Here is a 17,318-nt window from a genome sequence, read left to right as displayed (position 1 = left end):
ATTTTTTGTCCCTCCTTTTCCTTTAGACAGAAACAATTCTGGGTCAAAAATTTTGAGATGGCTGGGTGGCCTCGTCCCTTAACGAGGGATTATGACTATCAACTAAAGATTCAATTTTCTCAAAACAGAATATTGAAGAGTTCTTGGTTTGCCTCATATTATAAACTTTTTTATTATAAAACTTGTATTTATTCTTAATTATAAATATAGTTAATAATTGCTTTTAAGTTAAAAATTTTTATACTTTGTCATATTTGATAATTTTATAAGCAACAATTGAACTGTTTTTGACATAATATTTGCAGGTAGTTATTCATGAAGACTTTATTCAATCTTGCTTTGATCGTATGAAATCGTCATATGATACGTTGCATGTTTTGGATAGTGATAAAGACAATATTTTTAGCTGTGCAAGACAAGAAGCCATCCGAATAGTTCGCATATTAACTGTTTTAAGGGAATACATAAGTGAATGTGACAGTGATTACCATGAGGAAAGGATGATTCTGCCTATGTCAAGGTTTGTGAAAACTGATTTAATAACTTGCAATTATTTCTTAGACTTATTTACAAAATGTGAGCACTATTTACATTTTAGTGAATTTTACCCTATTTTAAAAGTGTGAACTTTGTAATGCAATTATCTTTTTTGTTTTGGGGGGGTTTTGTTTGTTTTTTTAATAAATATGGTAAAGCACTCATTTGTAACTTGGAATTTTTCTTTGACTTTGTTCATAGTTCCAAATTTTTGTCACCTATTAAGTATAGCATTAATCTATTTTGTAGATTACTTATCCTTCACCCATGTGTTGAGATATGACTTCCTTTGTTAGTCTTAAACTCTGCAATAAAGTTAAGGCAGCCTGTGAACTTAAGATCTTTTTGATTCAATTTCCAAGTGCAGTGAATGCAATTGTGACCTTCATTTGATGGGATATAATTCTATTGTTAAAATCTATTCTCTTTTTTATTCTTTTAGTGAAAATAGATTCTTTTCTTACATAATATATTCTGATTATGGTTTCTTCTGCCTCTATACTCCCAGTCAAAGAACCAGATTCCCCACCTTCCTTCCTATCAGAATCTGCTCCTTTTCTGTCTCTCATTAGAAAGCAAACGGGCGTCTAAGAGATTTATAATACAATATGATAAAAACAAAACCTAACACATCAAAATTGAGCATAAGTGGCAGAAGGAAAAGAGCCCAAGACACAGAAATAGAGACAGAATCCTGTGTGTTCTCAGTAATCTCACCAAAACATACTATATTTGGAGACAACCTGGTAGAGACCCTTGCACACCCTGCTCAAACTGCTTCAGTCTCTTGAGTTCATATGAGGTTTGATAATGTTGATTTAGAGGCCTTGTGTTCTGGTGTCCTTCATCTCCTCTGGCTCTATATCCCCCTCCTTATCCTAGGGGTTCCCTGAGCACTGATGGGAGGGATATGATGAAGACATTGTTCCAAAGTCGTCACTTGCTATTTAATGTCTGTTTACATCTTATTACTTTCCTATACTAAACATGATAGACCTAGTGGTAAAATCTTAATATATCTAGCACATGCTAGATTTCTCCATGTTCAATGAGTTGTGTAGGTGTTACCTTCAGCAGTAAGTACTTATGCTGAAGTAAGTTTATGAAAAGCAAACTTGGTATCAAGGATGAGTTTTTGGGAGGGTTACATTTTGTCCAACAACTCAATTAAATGAAGCCGTGTCTCATTTACCGGAAGCTTCACTTCATAGCAAGAGATAGCATAATAGGTCTCTCTGCCTCTGCCATTATTTGGTAATTTAATTTGAATCACTTCTATTTATATATTTTCAGACGCTTCTATTATATAAAGTTTTCATAGTACTGCTGACATATTTCTTAATTTTAGCTGCTTCTCCATGTATTCCCTACGTTGTTTACCTATTCCATCCCCATTTGATCCTCCCAATCTATCCCTGACCTAAACCTTGAATAACCATCTTTACCCTCTCCTGACTTTCTCCTTTCTTCACTCTATGCCAGATCGCACTACAGTTCTATGGATTGATAGGAGCTTGGCTGTCATTGACATACTAAATAACACACACTTAAAAGTGAATAAATACTATTTGTCATTCTGAGTCTAGGATTATTTTCCCCAGTTTTTTAATCTATTTACCGGAATATTTCATAATGTCACTTTTAACAGCTGAGTAATATTCCATTGTGTAAATAAATATATCACATTTTATCTCTTCTATTGAGGGCCATTTAGGTGGTTTTTAATTTCTAATTAGTATGAACCAATTAGCAATAAACATGGTAAACAAGTGTTTCTGTGTTAAGATGAAGAATCTTTTGGGTATGTGCCCAAGACAAGCATAGTTAATAGGGTAGATTGATGCCCTCCTCCCCCAAATTTATCCAGCTTTGGATCAAAGTCTTTTAGTTGAAGAACTATTAAATTAAAATAGACATTCTAGAAATTTAAATCCCAAATTGAAAGTCATGAATCAAAAAAATTAAAAACATTCTGAATTCCCATTCTTGTCGTTAACAAGAAGAATGTGGTCTATACCAATGGCTCTCAAACATCTTAATTAATGCTGCAACCCTTTAATACAAATCTTTATGTTGCAATAACTCACAGCCTTAAAATCATTTCATCACTACTTCATGAGTGATATTTGAAACTAATGTAAATATATGATGATATCTGATATGTCAAAGAAGTTATGATACACACGTTAAGAATGTGCTGTATAAGCCAGAATACAACAAATATAGAGGCGAATGCCAGCAGCAAACCACTAAACTGAGAATAGGACCCCTGTTGCAGGAATCAGAGAAAGAACTGGAAGAGCTTGAAGGGGCTCGAGACCCCATATGAACAACAATGCCAAGCAACCAGAGCTTCCAGGGACTAAGCCACTACCTAAAGACTATACATGGACTGACCCTGGACTCTGACCTCATAGGTAGCAATGAATAGCCTAGTAAGAGCACCAGTGGAAGGGGAAGCCCTGGGTCCTGCTAAGGCTGAATCCCCAGTGAACGTGATTGTTGGGGGGAGGGCGGCAATGGGGGGAGGGTGGGAGGGGGACACCCCTACAGTAGGGAATGGGGAGGGGTTAGGGGAATGTTGGCCTAGAAACCGGGAAAGGGAATAACACTCGAAATGTAAATAAGAAATACTCAAGTTAATAAAAAAAATTTAAAAAAAAAGAAATGTGCTGTATATTATCCCAGCTCATTTTACACTACTGTAAAGTTTGAATAATGTTGTCTTTTTGCTAGAATAACATACATGAATTGCTATTGGCATAAGTATTTGAAATCTGGAAACTGAAGAGTTAATTTCAGTATTTAAGAGCACTGACCATTCTCCCGGGGGTCCTCAGTTCATTTTCCATCCTCTACAAGTAGTCTGCACTCTTAACTACACTTACAGGACATCCAATATCCTTGTCTGACCTTTGCAGGCACCAGGCACACAAATGGTACACAGACATATGTGCAGACAGAATATGCACGCACATGAAATAACATGTTTTAAATGTGAAATGTAATGAATTTCATGATTAGAATTTAGTTATTTCTCTAAAATAGATCATCTGCGTGTAAAAAAATAATCTAAGTTAGATGAGGTCAAGCTGAAGAGATGCCTTAACAGTTAAGGGCACCGACTGTACTTCCAGTGTTCTAAATTCCATTCCCAGCAACTACATGGTGGCTCACAACCATCTCTAATGAGATCTGATGCCCTCCCTCTTCTGATGTGTCTGAAGACAGCTACAGTATACTTATACATAAATAAGTCCTTAAACTTTTAGAGAGGTTATGAGAGGCGGGGATATGGGATAACATTTGAAATGTAAATATATAAAATATCCAAAAAAATATTTTTTTAAAAAAATAGGTGTGGTATGTACATTTATATATGCAGGTGTGTGTGTGTGTGTAACACTACATTTTCCAACACCTATTCACTCACATATTTTTGCAAAAGCTTGCTTTAAGTTGAGGTTTATCTTCTATTCAAAATAGTCTTAGTGTAGGTTTTAGAGTGATGACACAGTGATTAAGATCACCTATTGCTTGCTGTTCGATTCCCGTCTGTAACTACTCCAAAAGAATCTGACACCCTCTTTTTCATGTTGGCAAAACACCCATGAATATCAAAAATAAAATCTCCTTTAATTATATGATTACTATTTTTTAATAGTCTGCTGAAGAGAAGTAAAAGAATAATTGGTGTTACTGTAGCTACTGTTTTAAGCCTTAGTTCTGTTGCTTGTTTGGCAGTAGTTTCCAGTGTAGCATTAAAAACATCTCAATAGATGCTACACTGAACAAAAAGACAAAGCATTTTGTTGAAGACTGACATAAAGATTCACATGAGTTATGGATAGGGCAAATTAAAATTGATACCAGACTTCAAAATCAAGTAGATGTTTTAAAACAAACAGTAGAATGGTTAGGTCAAACTATGGTAGCTATTGAAAAATATGAGGATTCAAGGTGTGATTGAAATTCTACTACTTTTTGTGTTACTGAATATATGTATAATGATACATACCATGATTGGACGTTAATTCAAGCCTATTTAGAAGGTAATGATATTGCTACCAAAGTAATTAATGCCTTGAAATATGATATTCGAACGTCTTTTGGCAAACAGCTACAAGATACTACCCCTAGGAAATAGCTAAATTATTGGCTGACAAATTGACAGGATTAGATCCCAAAGCTTGGTCTCAAAATATTTTCCATAGCATGGGAAAAGCTACTTTTGCCATAATATTGTGTGCATTATGTATTATGTTGCTTTATTTTACATGATTAAACCCCTACAATGGCATTTAGCTATGCTATGGAAAGTGTTAAGTTTTAAAAAAAAAAAAGATAGAAATTCTGGAGACATAGAGATGCAGCTCCCAGGCAGGGTCAAGTGAAATGTGCAAGGAGGGCTGGAATGACAACCTTGAGAAGAAAGTGTTTTTCTTATTTGGCCTGAATTATGTTCTGCCATGTCCTGTTTTTGTGGAAGTGGCTGTCATGCTCTCAGTGTTATGACGAGTATATTTTGATAATAGGAAGAGGGATCATTTCTTATATAAATATTTTAAGAAGTCTTTGTTTAGTCTTATTTTTTTGTTTGTTCTGGCCTAAGTTATTCCAAGTATCATAGGAATAACAATCTTACGATTATATCTTGCCAAAGAGAATTTGAGGTAATGAATGTTAATAGGGATTAATAAAGCTAGTGGAAGCATGCAGCTGCTTCTGCTTTTGCTCTGCAATAAAATAAAATAAAATAAAATCTGCCCAAAATAAAATCTTAGAAAATTAAGCTTTTTGAAATTTTTGTGGTTATCCTGCTTTATCATGAGTAGGAAACATTTGTTCTTAGCTAATAGAAGTAAGGTGTTACTATCAGTTTGTAATTCAAGAGTCATAATATTTTTTTTCTTTTTTTCGGAGCTGGGGACCGAACCCAGGACCTTGCGCATGCTAGGCAAGCACTCTACCACTGAGCCAAATCCCCAACCCCAAGAGTCATAATATTTTAAGTTAACCACTGTATTTTTTTAACCTCTGTATTTTAAATAACAAATTCATATTATGTCCTTTACAATTTGTTGAATATTGCTGGGGTTTTTTTGTGGGAGGTTTTATAAAAATTAAATTTTTTTTTCCCCCAGAGCATTCCGTGGGAAACACTTGTCTCTTACAGTTCGATTTCCAAACCAGAGCAAAGAAGTTGATGATTTGGACATACTGTCTCATACGAATGCTACCATTGGTTCTGTGCGACGCTGCATTCTCAATCGTATTAATGCCAATGTAACCCATACAAAAATTGAACTGTTTATAGGTGGAGAGTTAATAGATTCTGAAGATGACAGAAAGCTAGTTGAACAGTTAAATTTGAAAGATAAATCAGTAAGTAAATATAATTTTCATATATTCTCTCAAATTCATGTTTATACTTTACTATTAGTCATTTCTTGAACATTATTATGTACATGTTTTGTGTTGATAACTGGATATAACCAACCAGGTATATGTGTGGTAGTGCATATTTTAATTCCAGCACTTAGTAGTTCCCTACCTTGTATACCAGATTATAGCCCTCTCAGACCTACAGGGTAAGATTGTTTTGTAAAATAAATTTATTAGATATAAAAAGGTAGATATCAAAAAAAGTAAATATCACAGGATTTTAGGTAATGAAAATCTGTATTCTCCCTGTTATAATTAAGTTAGATAACTGAAAACAATTTCATATCTACTGTAGACATTTCATATTTACATACATTTAGAGTTGATTTTACTTTACCCCAAATAATAAATTTAGAAATATTAACCGGGAAAGGGAAAAACATTTGAAATGTAAATAAGAAATACTCATTTTGGGGCTGGGGATTTAGCTCAGTGGTAGAGCGCTTGCCTAGGAAGCGCAAGGCCCTGGGTTCGGTCCCCAGCTCCGAAAAAAAGAACCAAAAAAAAAAAATACTCATTTTAATAAAAATCGAAGAGAAAAAATCTAGAAATATTTATATACAATTTGCTTTTTGTTATTTAATGTCTAAATAATGCAGAAATAAAAAAGCATTTATATAGATTCTATGCAAATGATATACTGATAAAGAATGACATTAGGATCTATAATATTTAATATCCAACAGAGTATTCTACAGACATTGTAAAGGTAAGTGGATTGTTATAAATGGTTATATTGTAGTAATTTTTTTCCTTAACCATTTTTATTTATTCTGAAAATTCCCTGTTCATATCCATACCATGTTTTTGTACTGGATTGGTTTTTTCTTTATATATTCTGTCAATCCTCTATCATATGTATATTAAAAAGTTTCAGATGTGCTTCTAAAAACAAACTTGAGAGAATAGCCTTTTGGTATTCTTTGGTTCTTGTTTTCTAAACATCTTTCATGTTCCCTTTATCATTATTTTTTTTCAGCTAATTACTGCTAAATTTTTACAAATAAATTCCAACATGCCTTCAAGTCCTGATAGCTCATCTGATTCATCAGCCGGATCTCCTGGAAACCACTGTCATAATAACTATAGAGATGTTCCCAATTCAGAAATGGAAAATTGTTTACCAGGCGTGGTAAGTAATTACTATCTACAAGGGATTCCCTTCTCATTTATTAATAAGAGAAGATTATGTAGAATGTTTCAGTTTCTGGGTTTAAAGCTTACCTACACTGAATAACACTAAATAATTGAAGTTAGTAACTTTTAAGTGAATTCTGGAAAGATACAATTTATAAGTTACGTAAAGTTAATGATTATAATATGCATTTATATGTATCCATATATGCATACATTATATCAAAAGAAATGGCTCCTATGTTTAAATTAATTAGCCCTTTTAAAAGATAGGTTGATACTATTGCTTTCTTTCTATGAAGTTGCAAACCCCTTCAGTTCCTTCAGTCCTTCTCCTAACTCCTCCATTAGTGTCCCTGTGTTCAGTTCAGTGGTTAGCTGCAAGCTTCCCTTTCTGTATTTATCAGGCTCTGGCAGAGTCTCTCAGGGAACAGCTGTATCAGACCCCTCTCAGCAAGCATTTCCCGGAATTAGCAATAGGGAATAGGATTGGTATCTGTAGATGCAATGGTTCCCCAGGTGGAGCAGTCACTGGATGTCCTTTCCTTCAGTCTCTGCTCCACTCTTTGTCCTTGCATTTCCTTTAGACAGGGTCAATTCCTGTTTAAGATTTTTGAGGTGGGTACAGCACACCTTGTTAATCCAATTGCTGTGGAGGAAAAAGCTAATTGAATCTCAAACTGTTGAGGCCAGACTAGTCAAGAGAGCAAGCATTAGGCAAACAAGACTACCTTAATTATTTTAAGAAATAGATAAAACTGAAAAGATTAAGGAGATAATCCAATTGAAAAATTATTTCCTTCAAGGCAGTCTCCTTGGGGGAGCAACTACTCCTAAGACCAGCATTAGATACCCAACAGAAAACAAATTCAATATCTTTGAAAGTTCCTAGTCTTTTTTTTTATTCTTCTACAACTGAGACTTCATTGGTCAAGGAGCAGAGTACACAGACATTCCAGTTCTTCACAAGTACCCAAACTCTGAAGAGCCACACTGTGTTCACTGTACACAAATGAAGAGCTACATATTTTCTTTGAACTTACTCCAGTGATGTTCCAACCTCAAACTTGGCAAGTTTCCTTAAGATCGCTCATAACAACCAAATGCTCTTAATCCTCAATTCTACCGATTCACAGTTTTATACCACACACAGAACATACTCAAAATCTCCATCTTTCACAGCACATTATCACAACTGTTAAGAAAATGGACTGCCATGACCAGAGGCACACAGTTTTGACAGGGCAAGGACCAAGGACTGGCTTTCTTTTTTCTTTTTTTTTTTTTTCTTTTTTTTGCTCCATGTTTATTAAAATGGGTATTTCTTATTTACATTTTGATTGTTATTCCCTTTCCCGGTTTCCAGGCCAACATCCCCCTAACCCCTCCCCATTCCCTACTGTAGGGGTGTTCCCTCCCCATCCTCCCCCATTACCACCCTCCCCCCAACAATCACGTTCACTGGGGGTTCAGTCTTAGCAGGACCAAGGGCTTCCCCTTCCACTGGTGCTCTTACTAGGCTATTCATTGCTACCTATGAGGTTGGAGCCCAGAGTCAGTCTTTGGGTAGTGGCTTAGGACTGGCTTTCTTATAAAATTGTTCTACTAGAAACAAATGATAAAGATGTAACTGAAAATATTCCATACATGAATGCACGGCTGAGACTCCAAATCGCCATTTAGTATGCTTTGTACTGTGGGATATAAAACTAGCTGGAAATAGTCACAGCCTCTCCTAATTCCAGTATCATGCTATTTTCTGCTTGTACCAAAAACATAAACAACCAGCAAATGATTTAACCTTTTTTTTAATTAATTACCAACCAATTTTAATAAGATGATATTCTAAGAATTATATGAAGATCCCATGTCATATACAGAGAGTATTATAAATCAGAGTTATATTTAGAAATAATAGTGTGTAGCTGAAAATAAAGTCTAATATTAAGAATATGGATTCATTAAGTCAATTTTAGGGGCTTCCTTCTCAACTATTCAGAATACAGGATATTTCACAAGAATCATATGTGAACTTGAACCAGACTTTCTCCTAGTGACATGACTCAGGTTGTTTTATAAAATAATGTGTGACAAAATAGATCTGGATCTACATGAACTATAAGTAAATACTTACTAAAAACACTGACAATGTTTTCTTTTTACACCTTGAGAAATAACCTCTTAAACATTTGCACTTAAAAAATGGGATGAGGTAAGATTCCCTCACCTTGTAAAATTGTTTCTAGAGCTACTAAAATACTCAAATTTACAAAATAGCTGGTAAAAATATCTTCTGGATTGTACAAGAAAGGAGGCAGGGACCACTAACAGACATGAGGGATGCTTAATTGAACCTTGCTTCTTTCTCTTATGCAGAGGCTGGACTCTGGCTTTCCATCTCTCCATTTTCTGCATGCAGATCTATACTTTGCTGGTCGGCCACTTCAGACTGTTTGCCCTTCCCTCCTCTCTCCCCTTTTATCTGCACATTTTTTGTCTGATGCTTTATCCTTTCACGAAGCCTTCGTCTTCGCATCCAGCTTGGTGTGGCAGGCTTAACAGACAGCCTTCGGAGAGCAGCGCTTGGGGCTACAATTTCGTAGCTGCATATGCGCTAGCAAGGTTCCTATTCTTTCTTTTTTGTTTTTGTTTTTTGTTTGTTTGTTGTACATTTTTAGTAAATTGTGTATTTCTTATTTACATTTCAGGTGTTATCCCCTTTCCTGGTTTTCCTGTCAATCAGCTCCCTAACCCCTCTCACTAGCCTGTATGGGTGTTCCCCTCTTCATCCACCCACCATTACCAAACGCCCCACCCCCACATCAGTCCCCTTCACTGGGGTCTAACCTTGGCAGGACCAAGGGCTTTCCCTTCCACTGGTGCCCCAACAAGGCTGTTCACTACTACTTGTGCAGTTGGAGCCCTGGGTCAGTCCATGTATAGTCTTTCAGTAGTGGTTTAGTCCCTGGAAGCTCTAGCTGGTTAGAATTGTTGTACTTATGGGGTTGCAAGACCCTTCAGCTCTTTCAGTCCTTCCTCTGATTCCCCCCAAGGGGGTCCTATTCTCAGTTCGGTGGTTTGCTGCTACCATTAACCTCTGTATTGGACATGCTCTGGATGTGTCTCTCAGGAGAGATCTCTATCTGGTTCCTGTCAGAGCTATGCACTTCTAAGCTTCATTGTCTTACCTAGTTTTGGTGACTGTATATATGTATTGGCAACATGTGAGGCAGGCACTAAGTGGCCATTCCTTCAGTCTCTGCTCTAAAATTTGCCTGCATATCCCCTCCTATGAATATTTTTGTTCACCTTTTATAGAAGGAGTGAAGCATCTGAATTTTGGTGATCCTTCTTGAGTTTTATGTGGTATGTGCATCTTGGAAAATCCAGGCATGTGGATATCCAAACACACCAGAAAAGCAAGATCTAGATTTAAAATCACATTTAATCATGCTTATGGAGGACTTTTAAGAATGTTATAAATAACTACCTTAAGAAAATACAGAACAACACAAGTAAACAACTAGAAGCCCTTGAAGAGGAAACACAAAAATCCAGTAAAGAAATACTGGAAAAAACAACCAAACAGGAGAAGGAAATGAACAAAACAATCAGCAATTTAAAATTGGAAATATAAACAATAAAGCAAGCAAAAAAGGAGAAAACCCTAAGGATTGAAAACCTAGGGAAGAGATCAGGAGTCATAAATGTGAGTATCACCAAGAAAATAAAAGAGATAGAGGAGAGAATCTCAGGAGCAGAAGACACCATAGAAAACATCGACACAACCATCATAGAAAATGTAAAACACACAAAGCTCGTAGCCCAAAACATCTAGGACATTCAGGACACAATGAGATGATCAAACCTAAGGATGATAGGTATAGAGGAGAGTGAAGACAACCAGCTTAAAGGGCCAGTTAATATCTCCACCAAATTATAGAAGAAAACTTCCTTAACCTAAAGAAAGAGATGCCCATGAAATGAACATACAAGAAGCCTACAGAACTCCAAATAGATTGGACCAGAAAAGCAAAAGCTCCCGTCACATAATAGTCAAAACACCAAATGCACAAAACAAAGAATATTAAAAGCAGTAAGGGAAAAAGTTCAAGTAACATATCAAGGCAGACCTATCATAATTATACCAGACGTCTATGAAAGCCAGAAGATCTGGACAAATGTCATACAGACCCTAGGAGAACACAAATGCCAGTTGAGGCTACTATAACCAGCAAAACTCTCAATTAACATAGATGGAGAAACCAAGATATTTCCTGACAAAACCCAATTTACACAATATTTGTCTACAAATCCAGCCCTACAAAGGATAATAAATGCCAAAGGCTACTGTAAGGAGGTAAGCTCCACCCTAGAAAAAGCAAGAAAGTAATCTTGCAACAAAACCAAAAGGAAAGAAGTAGACAAACATGATCCCAACTGCAAATACAAAAATAACAGGAAGCAACAATCACTATTCCTTACTCTCTCTCTCAACATCAATGGACTTAATTTCCCAATAAAAAGACACAGATTAACAGACAGGATATTTAAAGATGACCCAGCATTTTGTTGCCTACAGGAAACACAACTGAGAGAGTAAGACTCACACTATCCCAGAGTAAAAGTCTGGAAAACCAGTTTCCAATCAAATAATATGAAGAAGCAAGCTGGAGTAGCCATTCTAATACCAAATAAAATCGATGTTCATAAAGAAAGATAAGGAAGGACACTTCATGTTCAAAGAAAAATCCACCAAGATGAACTCTCAATCCTAAATGTCTGTGCTCCAAATACAAGGGAACCTACATACATAAAAGAAATCTTACTAAAGTTCAAAGCATACATTGCACCACACATAATAGTAGGGGATTTCAACACCCCACTCTCATCACTGGACAGATTGTGGAAACAGAAATTAAACAGAGAGATAGAGAAACTAACAGAAGTTAGGAACCAAATGGACTTAATGGATATTTATAGAATATTCCATCCTTAAAAAAAAGGATATACATTCTTCCCACAACCTCATGGTACCTTCTCCACAGTTAACCATATAATCCATTACAAGACAGACCTCATGATACAGAAAGATAGAAATAATCACATGCATCCTATCAGACCACCCCAGACTAAGGCTGGTCTTTAATAACAACAATAATGATAGAAAGCCCACATATACATGGAAGTTGGACAGTGGTCTACTCTATGATAACTTTGTCATGGAAAAAATAAAAAAAAGAAAAGACTTAGAATTTAGTGAAAATGAAGATACAACATTCCCAAACTTATGGGACACAATGAAAGTGGTACTAACAGGAAATCTCATAGCTCTGAGTGCCTGCAAAAAGAAACAGGAGAGAGCATATGTCAGCAGCTTGACAGTCCACCTAAAAGCTCTAGAATAAAATGAAATAAATAAACCCAAGAGGAGTAGAAGGCAGGAAATGAACTCTGTTCTGAAATCAAGTAGAAACAAAAAGTACTATATAAAGAGTCAACAAAATCAGGAACTGATTCTTTGAGAAAATCAACAGGATAGATAAACCCTTAGCCAGACGAACCAGAGGGCACAAAGAGTGTATCCAAATTAAGAAAATCAGAAATGAAAAGGGAGACATAACAACTGAATCTGAGGAAATTCAAAAAAGTGTCAAATCCTACTATAAAAGCCTATATTGAACAAAACTGGAAAATCTGGAGGAAATGGACAATTTTCAAGATATATACCAGGTACAGAAGTTATTTGAGGATCAGATAAACCATTTAAATAATCCCATAACTCCTAAAGATATGGAAGAAGTTATTAAAAGTCACCCAACCAAAAAGAGCCCAGGACCAGATGGGTTTAGTACAGAATTCTATCAGACCTTCATAGAAGACCCCATACCAATACTGTCCAAACTATTCCACAAAATAGAAACAGACAGAGCATTACCAAACTCCTTCTATGAAACCAAAATTGCTCTTATACCAAAACAACACAAAGACCCAACAAAGAAAGAACTTCAGCCCAGTATCCCTTATGAATATTGACGCAAAAATACTCAATAAAATTCTTGCAAACCGAATCCAAGAACAAGTAAAACTTATATGGTCAAGTAAGCGTCATTCCAGGTATGCAAGTATATGGAAAACCATCAGCATAATCCACTATATAAACAAACATGGTCTACTCAATTAGATGCTGAGAAAGCAATTGATAAAATTCTACACCCCTTCATGATAAAAGTCCTGGGAAGAACAGGAATTCAAGGCACATACCTAAACATACTAAAAGCCATATACTGCAAACCAGTAACTAAATTAAACTAAGTGGAGAGAAACTTGAAGCAATCCCACTAAAATCAAAGGCTAGAGAGAACTGCCCACTCTTGAGTACTCAATATAGTACTCAAAGTTCTCGCCAGAGCAATCAAATCAAAAGGAGGTCAAATGTATATAAATTGGAAAGGAAGAAGTCAAAATATCACTATTGCAGATGATGTGATAGTATACTTAAGTGACCCCAAAGTTTCACCAGAGAACTACTAAACCCAGTAAACAACTTCAGCAAAGTGGTGGGTATAAAATTAACTTAAACAAATCAATAGCCTTCCTCTACACAATAGATAAACAGGCTAAGAAAGAAATTTGGGAAAGGACAACATTCATAGTAGTCCCAAATGATATAAAATACCTGAGTGTGATTCTAACCAAGCAAGTGAAAGATCTGTATGATAGGAACTTCAAGCCTCCGTAGAAAGAAATTGAAGAATATCTCAGAAGATATAAAAATCTCCCATGCTCCTAGATTAGCAGGATTAATACAGTAAATATGGCCATTTAACCAAAGGCAATCTGTAGATTCAATGCATTCCCCAACAAAATTCCAATTCAGTTCTTCATACAGTTAGAAAGAGCAATTTGCAAACTATTTGGAATAACAAAAAAAAAACCAGGATAGGGAAAACTACCCTCAACAATAAGAGGACTTCTGGGGGAATCACCATCCCTGACATCAAGCAGTATTACAGAGCAATAGTCATAAAAACTGCATGGTATTGGTACAGAGACAAGCAGATAGAGCAGTGGAGTAGAATTGAAGACCCAGAAATGAACCCACACAACTATGGTCACTTGATTTTTGACAAAGGAGCCAAAACCATCCAAAGGAAGAAAGATAGCATTTCCAGCAAATGGTGCTGTTTCAACTAGAGGTCAGCATGTAGAATAAAAAATGTACAAAGCTTAAGTCCAAGAGGATCAAGGACCTCCACATCAAACCAGATACATTCAGCCTAATAGAAGAAAAAGTGGGGAAGAGTCTTGAACGTGTGGGCACTGGAGAAATTTTCCTGAATCCAATCGATTATTCTCTAAGATCAAGAACTGACAAATCCCATAATGCTCAAAGTCTTAAAATACTCTCTCAAGGCTTTTTCTTTCTGTTTTTGGGGATTCCTTTTTGTATTTATTGTTATTGTTTTGGTTTTTAATTTTTCTTCCTTTTTTTTTAGCCTAATATATCCTTTGTGTTATTGCTTCTGGTTTTGCATTTTGTGGATTTCTGAGCATATGAATGAGAGGGTCTGTATTTTTTCTTGTCCTTTCCCTGGGCTATTTTTCTTCTGGTTTGTTTTTTTGTTTGTTTGTTTAGGTTTTTTTGTTTTGTTTTGTCTTAGCTTATACTTTTATTCATTACATTTTGTTACTGTCTATTAGATCTGGGTATAGGAAGTCAGGGAAGAGTTGGGTTAATAGAGGAGAAAGATGTTGTCAGTATATATTGTATGAAAAAAAATCTAAAATATTTAAACAGGGAGATCATTTCAATAAAATAATCAAAGATAAGTTTTAAGGTCATTTTGATTAAATTTTTGTTAATAAAAATCTATCCACCCAATGTTTACCCAGGTATAATTTTATTTATTCTATTTTCTAGATAATGTCACTGCAGCCCAGATACGTATCTTTCCTTTGGCAAGTTGCAGACTTAGGAAGCATGTTGACTATGCCAACTCTTAGAGATGGAGCAAGAATACTTATGAAACTAATGCCACCAGGTAAATAAACTAAATGGTCTATCCTTCCATGTTTCCTCCTCTCAATTAAGAATGCTTACAAGTATCTCACAGACACAAAAGAGAATATTAATACACTGTATTCATAGACTAATCATAATTTGTACTATATGAAGTGTTATGTATGTTTTGTCTTTTCATGTAATTGTTCATGAACATTTTCATTAGTTAGAAAAATAATTGGGTACACTGTCCTTGTTTAGGAGCTTTAAAAAAGCTTAATCACAGATTAGGAATTCAGGATTGTTCATAAACCTGAAATGAAGGACATTCTTAGTCCTTACATATCTATTAACTTCCATTATTATTTAAAAAAGTTCCAACTTTAAGCCTTTATTATTTTATATACTGCTGTCTAAAATTTCTCTCTAAGCATTATTCACTTTAATTTTTGGGATTATATTAAAATTGTATCATTTCTCCAATTTTTTTCTTTCCAAAACCTCCCTTAAACCCCATCTTGTTCTTTTTCAAATGCATACATACCATCTTTTTTAAATTGATACATGCATATATGTATTAGTTCTTAAATATTAATCTTCTAATGCTCTCTTTCAATTGCATGCCCTCCTTTTAAAAGTTGTTACGTTCATATATGTATATACATTATTAATTCTCTTTTTTGAATTTTTTATTGGATTTTTTTACTTATATTTCAGTTGTTACTCCCTTCCCAGTTTCCTGGCCATAAACCCTCTATCCCATTCCTCACCCTTTTATGAGTGTGTTCCCACTACCCTACAACTCTCCTCCTCACCTTCCCCTACAACCTTGCCCCGACGTTTCCATACACTGGGGGATCCAGTGGTGGCAGGATCAAGGGCTTCTCATCCCATTGGTTAAACAAGGCCATCCTCTGCTACATATGCAGTTGGAGCCCAGGGTCAGGCCATGTATAGTCTTTGGGTAGTGGTTTAGTCCCTGGAAGCTCTGGTTGGAACAGATTGTACTTCTTAAGGGGTTGCAAGTCCCTTCAGCTCCATCGGTCCTTTCTCTAATTCCTCCAATGGGGACTCTGTTCTCCGTTTAATGGTTTGCTTCTAGCATTTGCCTCTGTTTGACATGCTGTTGCTGATAGTCTCAAGAGACAGCTATATCAGTCTCCTGTCAGTATGCACTTTGTAGCTTCCTCAATATTGTCTAGTTTTAGTGGCTATATATATATATCTGGGGCACATATGGGGCAGGCTCTCAGTGGCCATTCCTTCAATCTCTGCTCCACACTTCGCCTCCATATCCCCTCCTATGAATAATTTTGTTCCCCCTTTTAAGAAGGACTGAAGCATCCACATTTTGGTTGTCCTTCTTCTTGAGCTTCATGTGTTCTCTGGATTGTTTCTTGGTTAATTCAAGATTTTGGGCTAATATCCACTTATCAATGAGTGCATACCAAGTGTGTTTTTCTGTGATTGAGTAACACTGGGGATATTGTCTAGTTCATTCCATTTGCCTTTAAATTTTATGAAGTCATTGTTTTTGACAGCTGAGTAATATTCCATTGTGTAGATGTACCACATTTTCTGTATCCATTCCTATGTTGAAGGGCATCTGGGTTTTTTCCCAGCTTCTGGCTATAATAAATAAGGCTGCTATGAACATAGTGGAGCATGTGTCTTTGTTGTATGTTGGAGCATCATTTGGGTATATGCTCAAGAGAGGTACAGCTAGGTCCTCAGGTAGTTCAATGTCCAATTTTCTGAGGAACCTCCAGACTGATTTCTAGAGTGGTTGTACCAGTTTTCAATCCCACCAACAATGGAGGAGTGTTCCTCTTTCTCCACATTCTCACCAGCATCTGCTGTCACCTGAGTTTTGTTTTCTTTTTTTTATTAACTTGAGTATTTCTTATATACATTTCGAGTGTTATTCCCTTTCCCGGTTTCCGGGAAAACATCTCCTCCCCCCTCCCCTTCCTTATAGGTGTTCCCCTCCCAACTCTCCCCCCATTGCTGCCCTCCCCCCCCATAGTCTAGTTCACTGGGGGTTCTGTCTTAGCAGGACCCAGGGCTTCCCCTTCCACTGGTGCTCTTACTAGGATATTCATTGCTACCTATGGGGTCAGAGTCCAGGGTCAGTCCATGTATAGTCTTTAGGTAGTGGCTTAGTCCCTGGAAGCTCTGGTTACTTGACATTGTTGTA

General features: G+C 36.0%; 1 protein-coding gene across 4 annotated transcripts in view; it reads left to right on the top strand.

Moving 5' to 3' along the window:
• Usp9y (ubiquitin specific peptidase 9, Y-linked) overlaps positions 1 to 17,318 on the top strand; it is a 144,819-nt gene that overhangs the window by 65,107 nt on the left and 62,394 nt on the right. For all 4 annotated transcript variants that reach the window (NM_001329902.1, XM_039100658.2, XM_063280594.1 and 1 more), the window contains 4 exon segments: positions 306 to 520; positions 5,682 to 5,922; positions 6,962 to 7,114; positions 15,041 to 15,161. In NM_001329902.1, coding sequence (NP_001316831.1) covers positions 306 to 520; positions 5,682 to 5,922; positions 6,962 to 7,114; positions 15,041 to 15,161 — 730 coding nt within the window.

This window comes from Rattus norvegicus, chromosome Y, assembly GCF_036323735.1.
Source record: "Rattus norvegicus strain BN/NHsdMcwi chromosome Y, GRCr8, whole genome shotgun sequence".
NCBI classification, from domain to species: Eukaryota; Metazoa; Chordata; class Mammalia; order Rodentia; family Muridae; genus Rattus; species Rattus norvegicus.
Note: the sequence above shows the minus strand (reverse complement) of the source record. Positions and strands in the feature narration are given on the sequence as shown.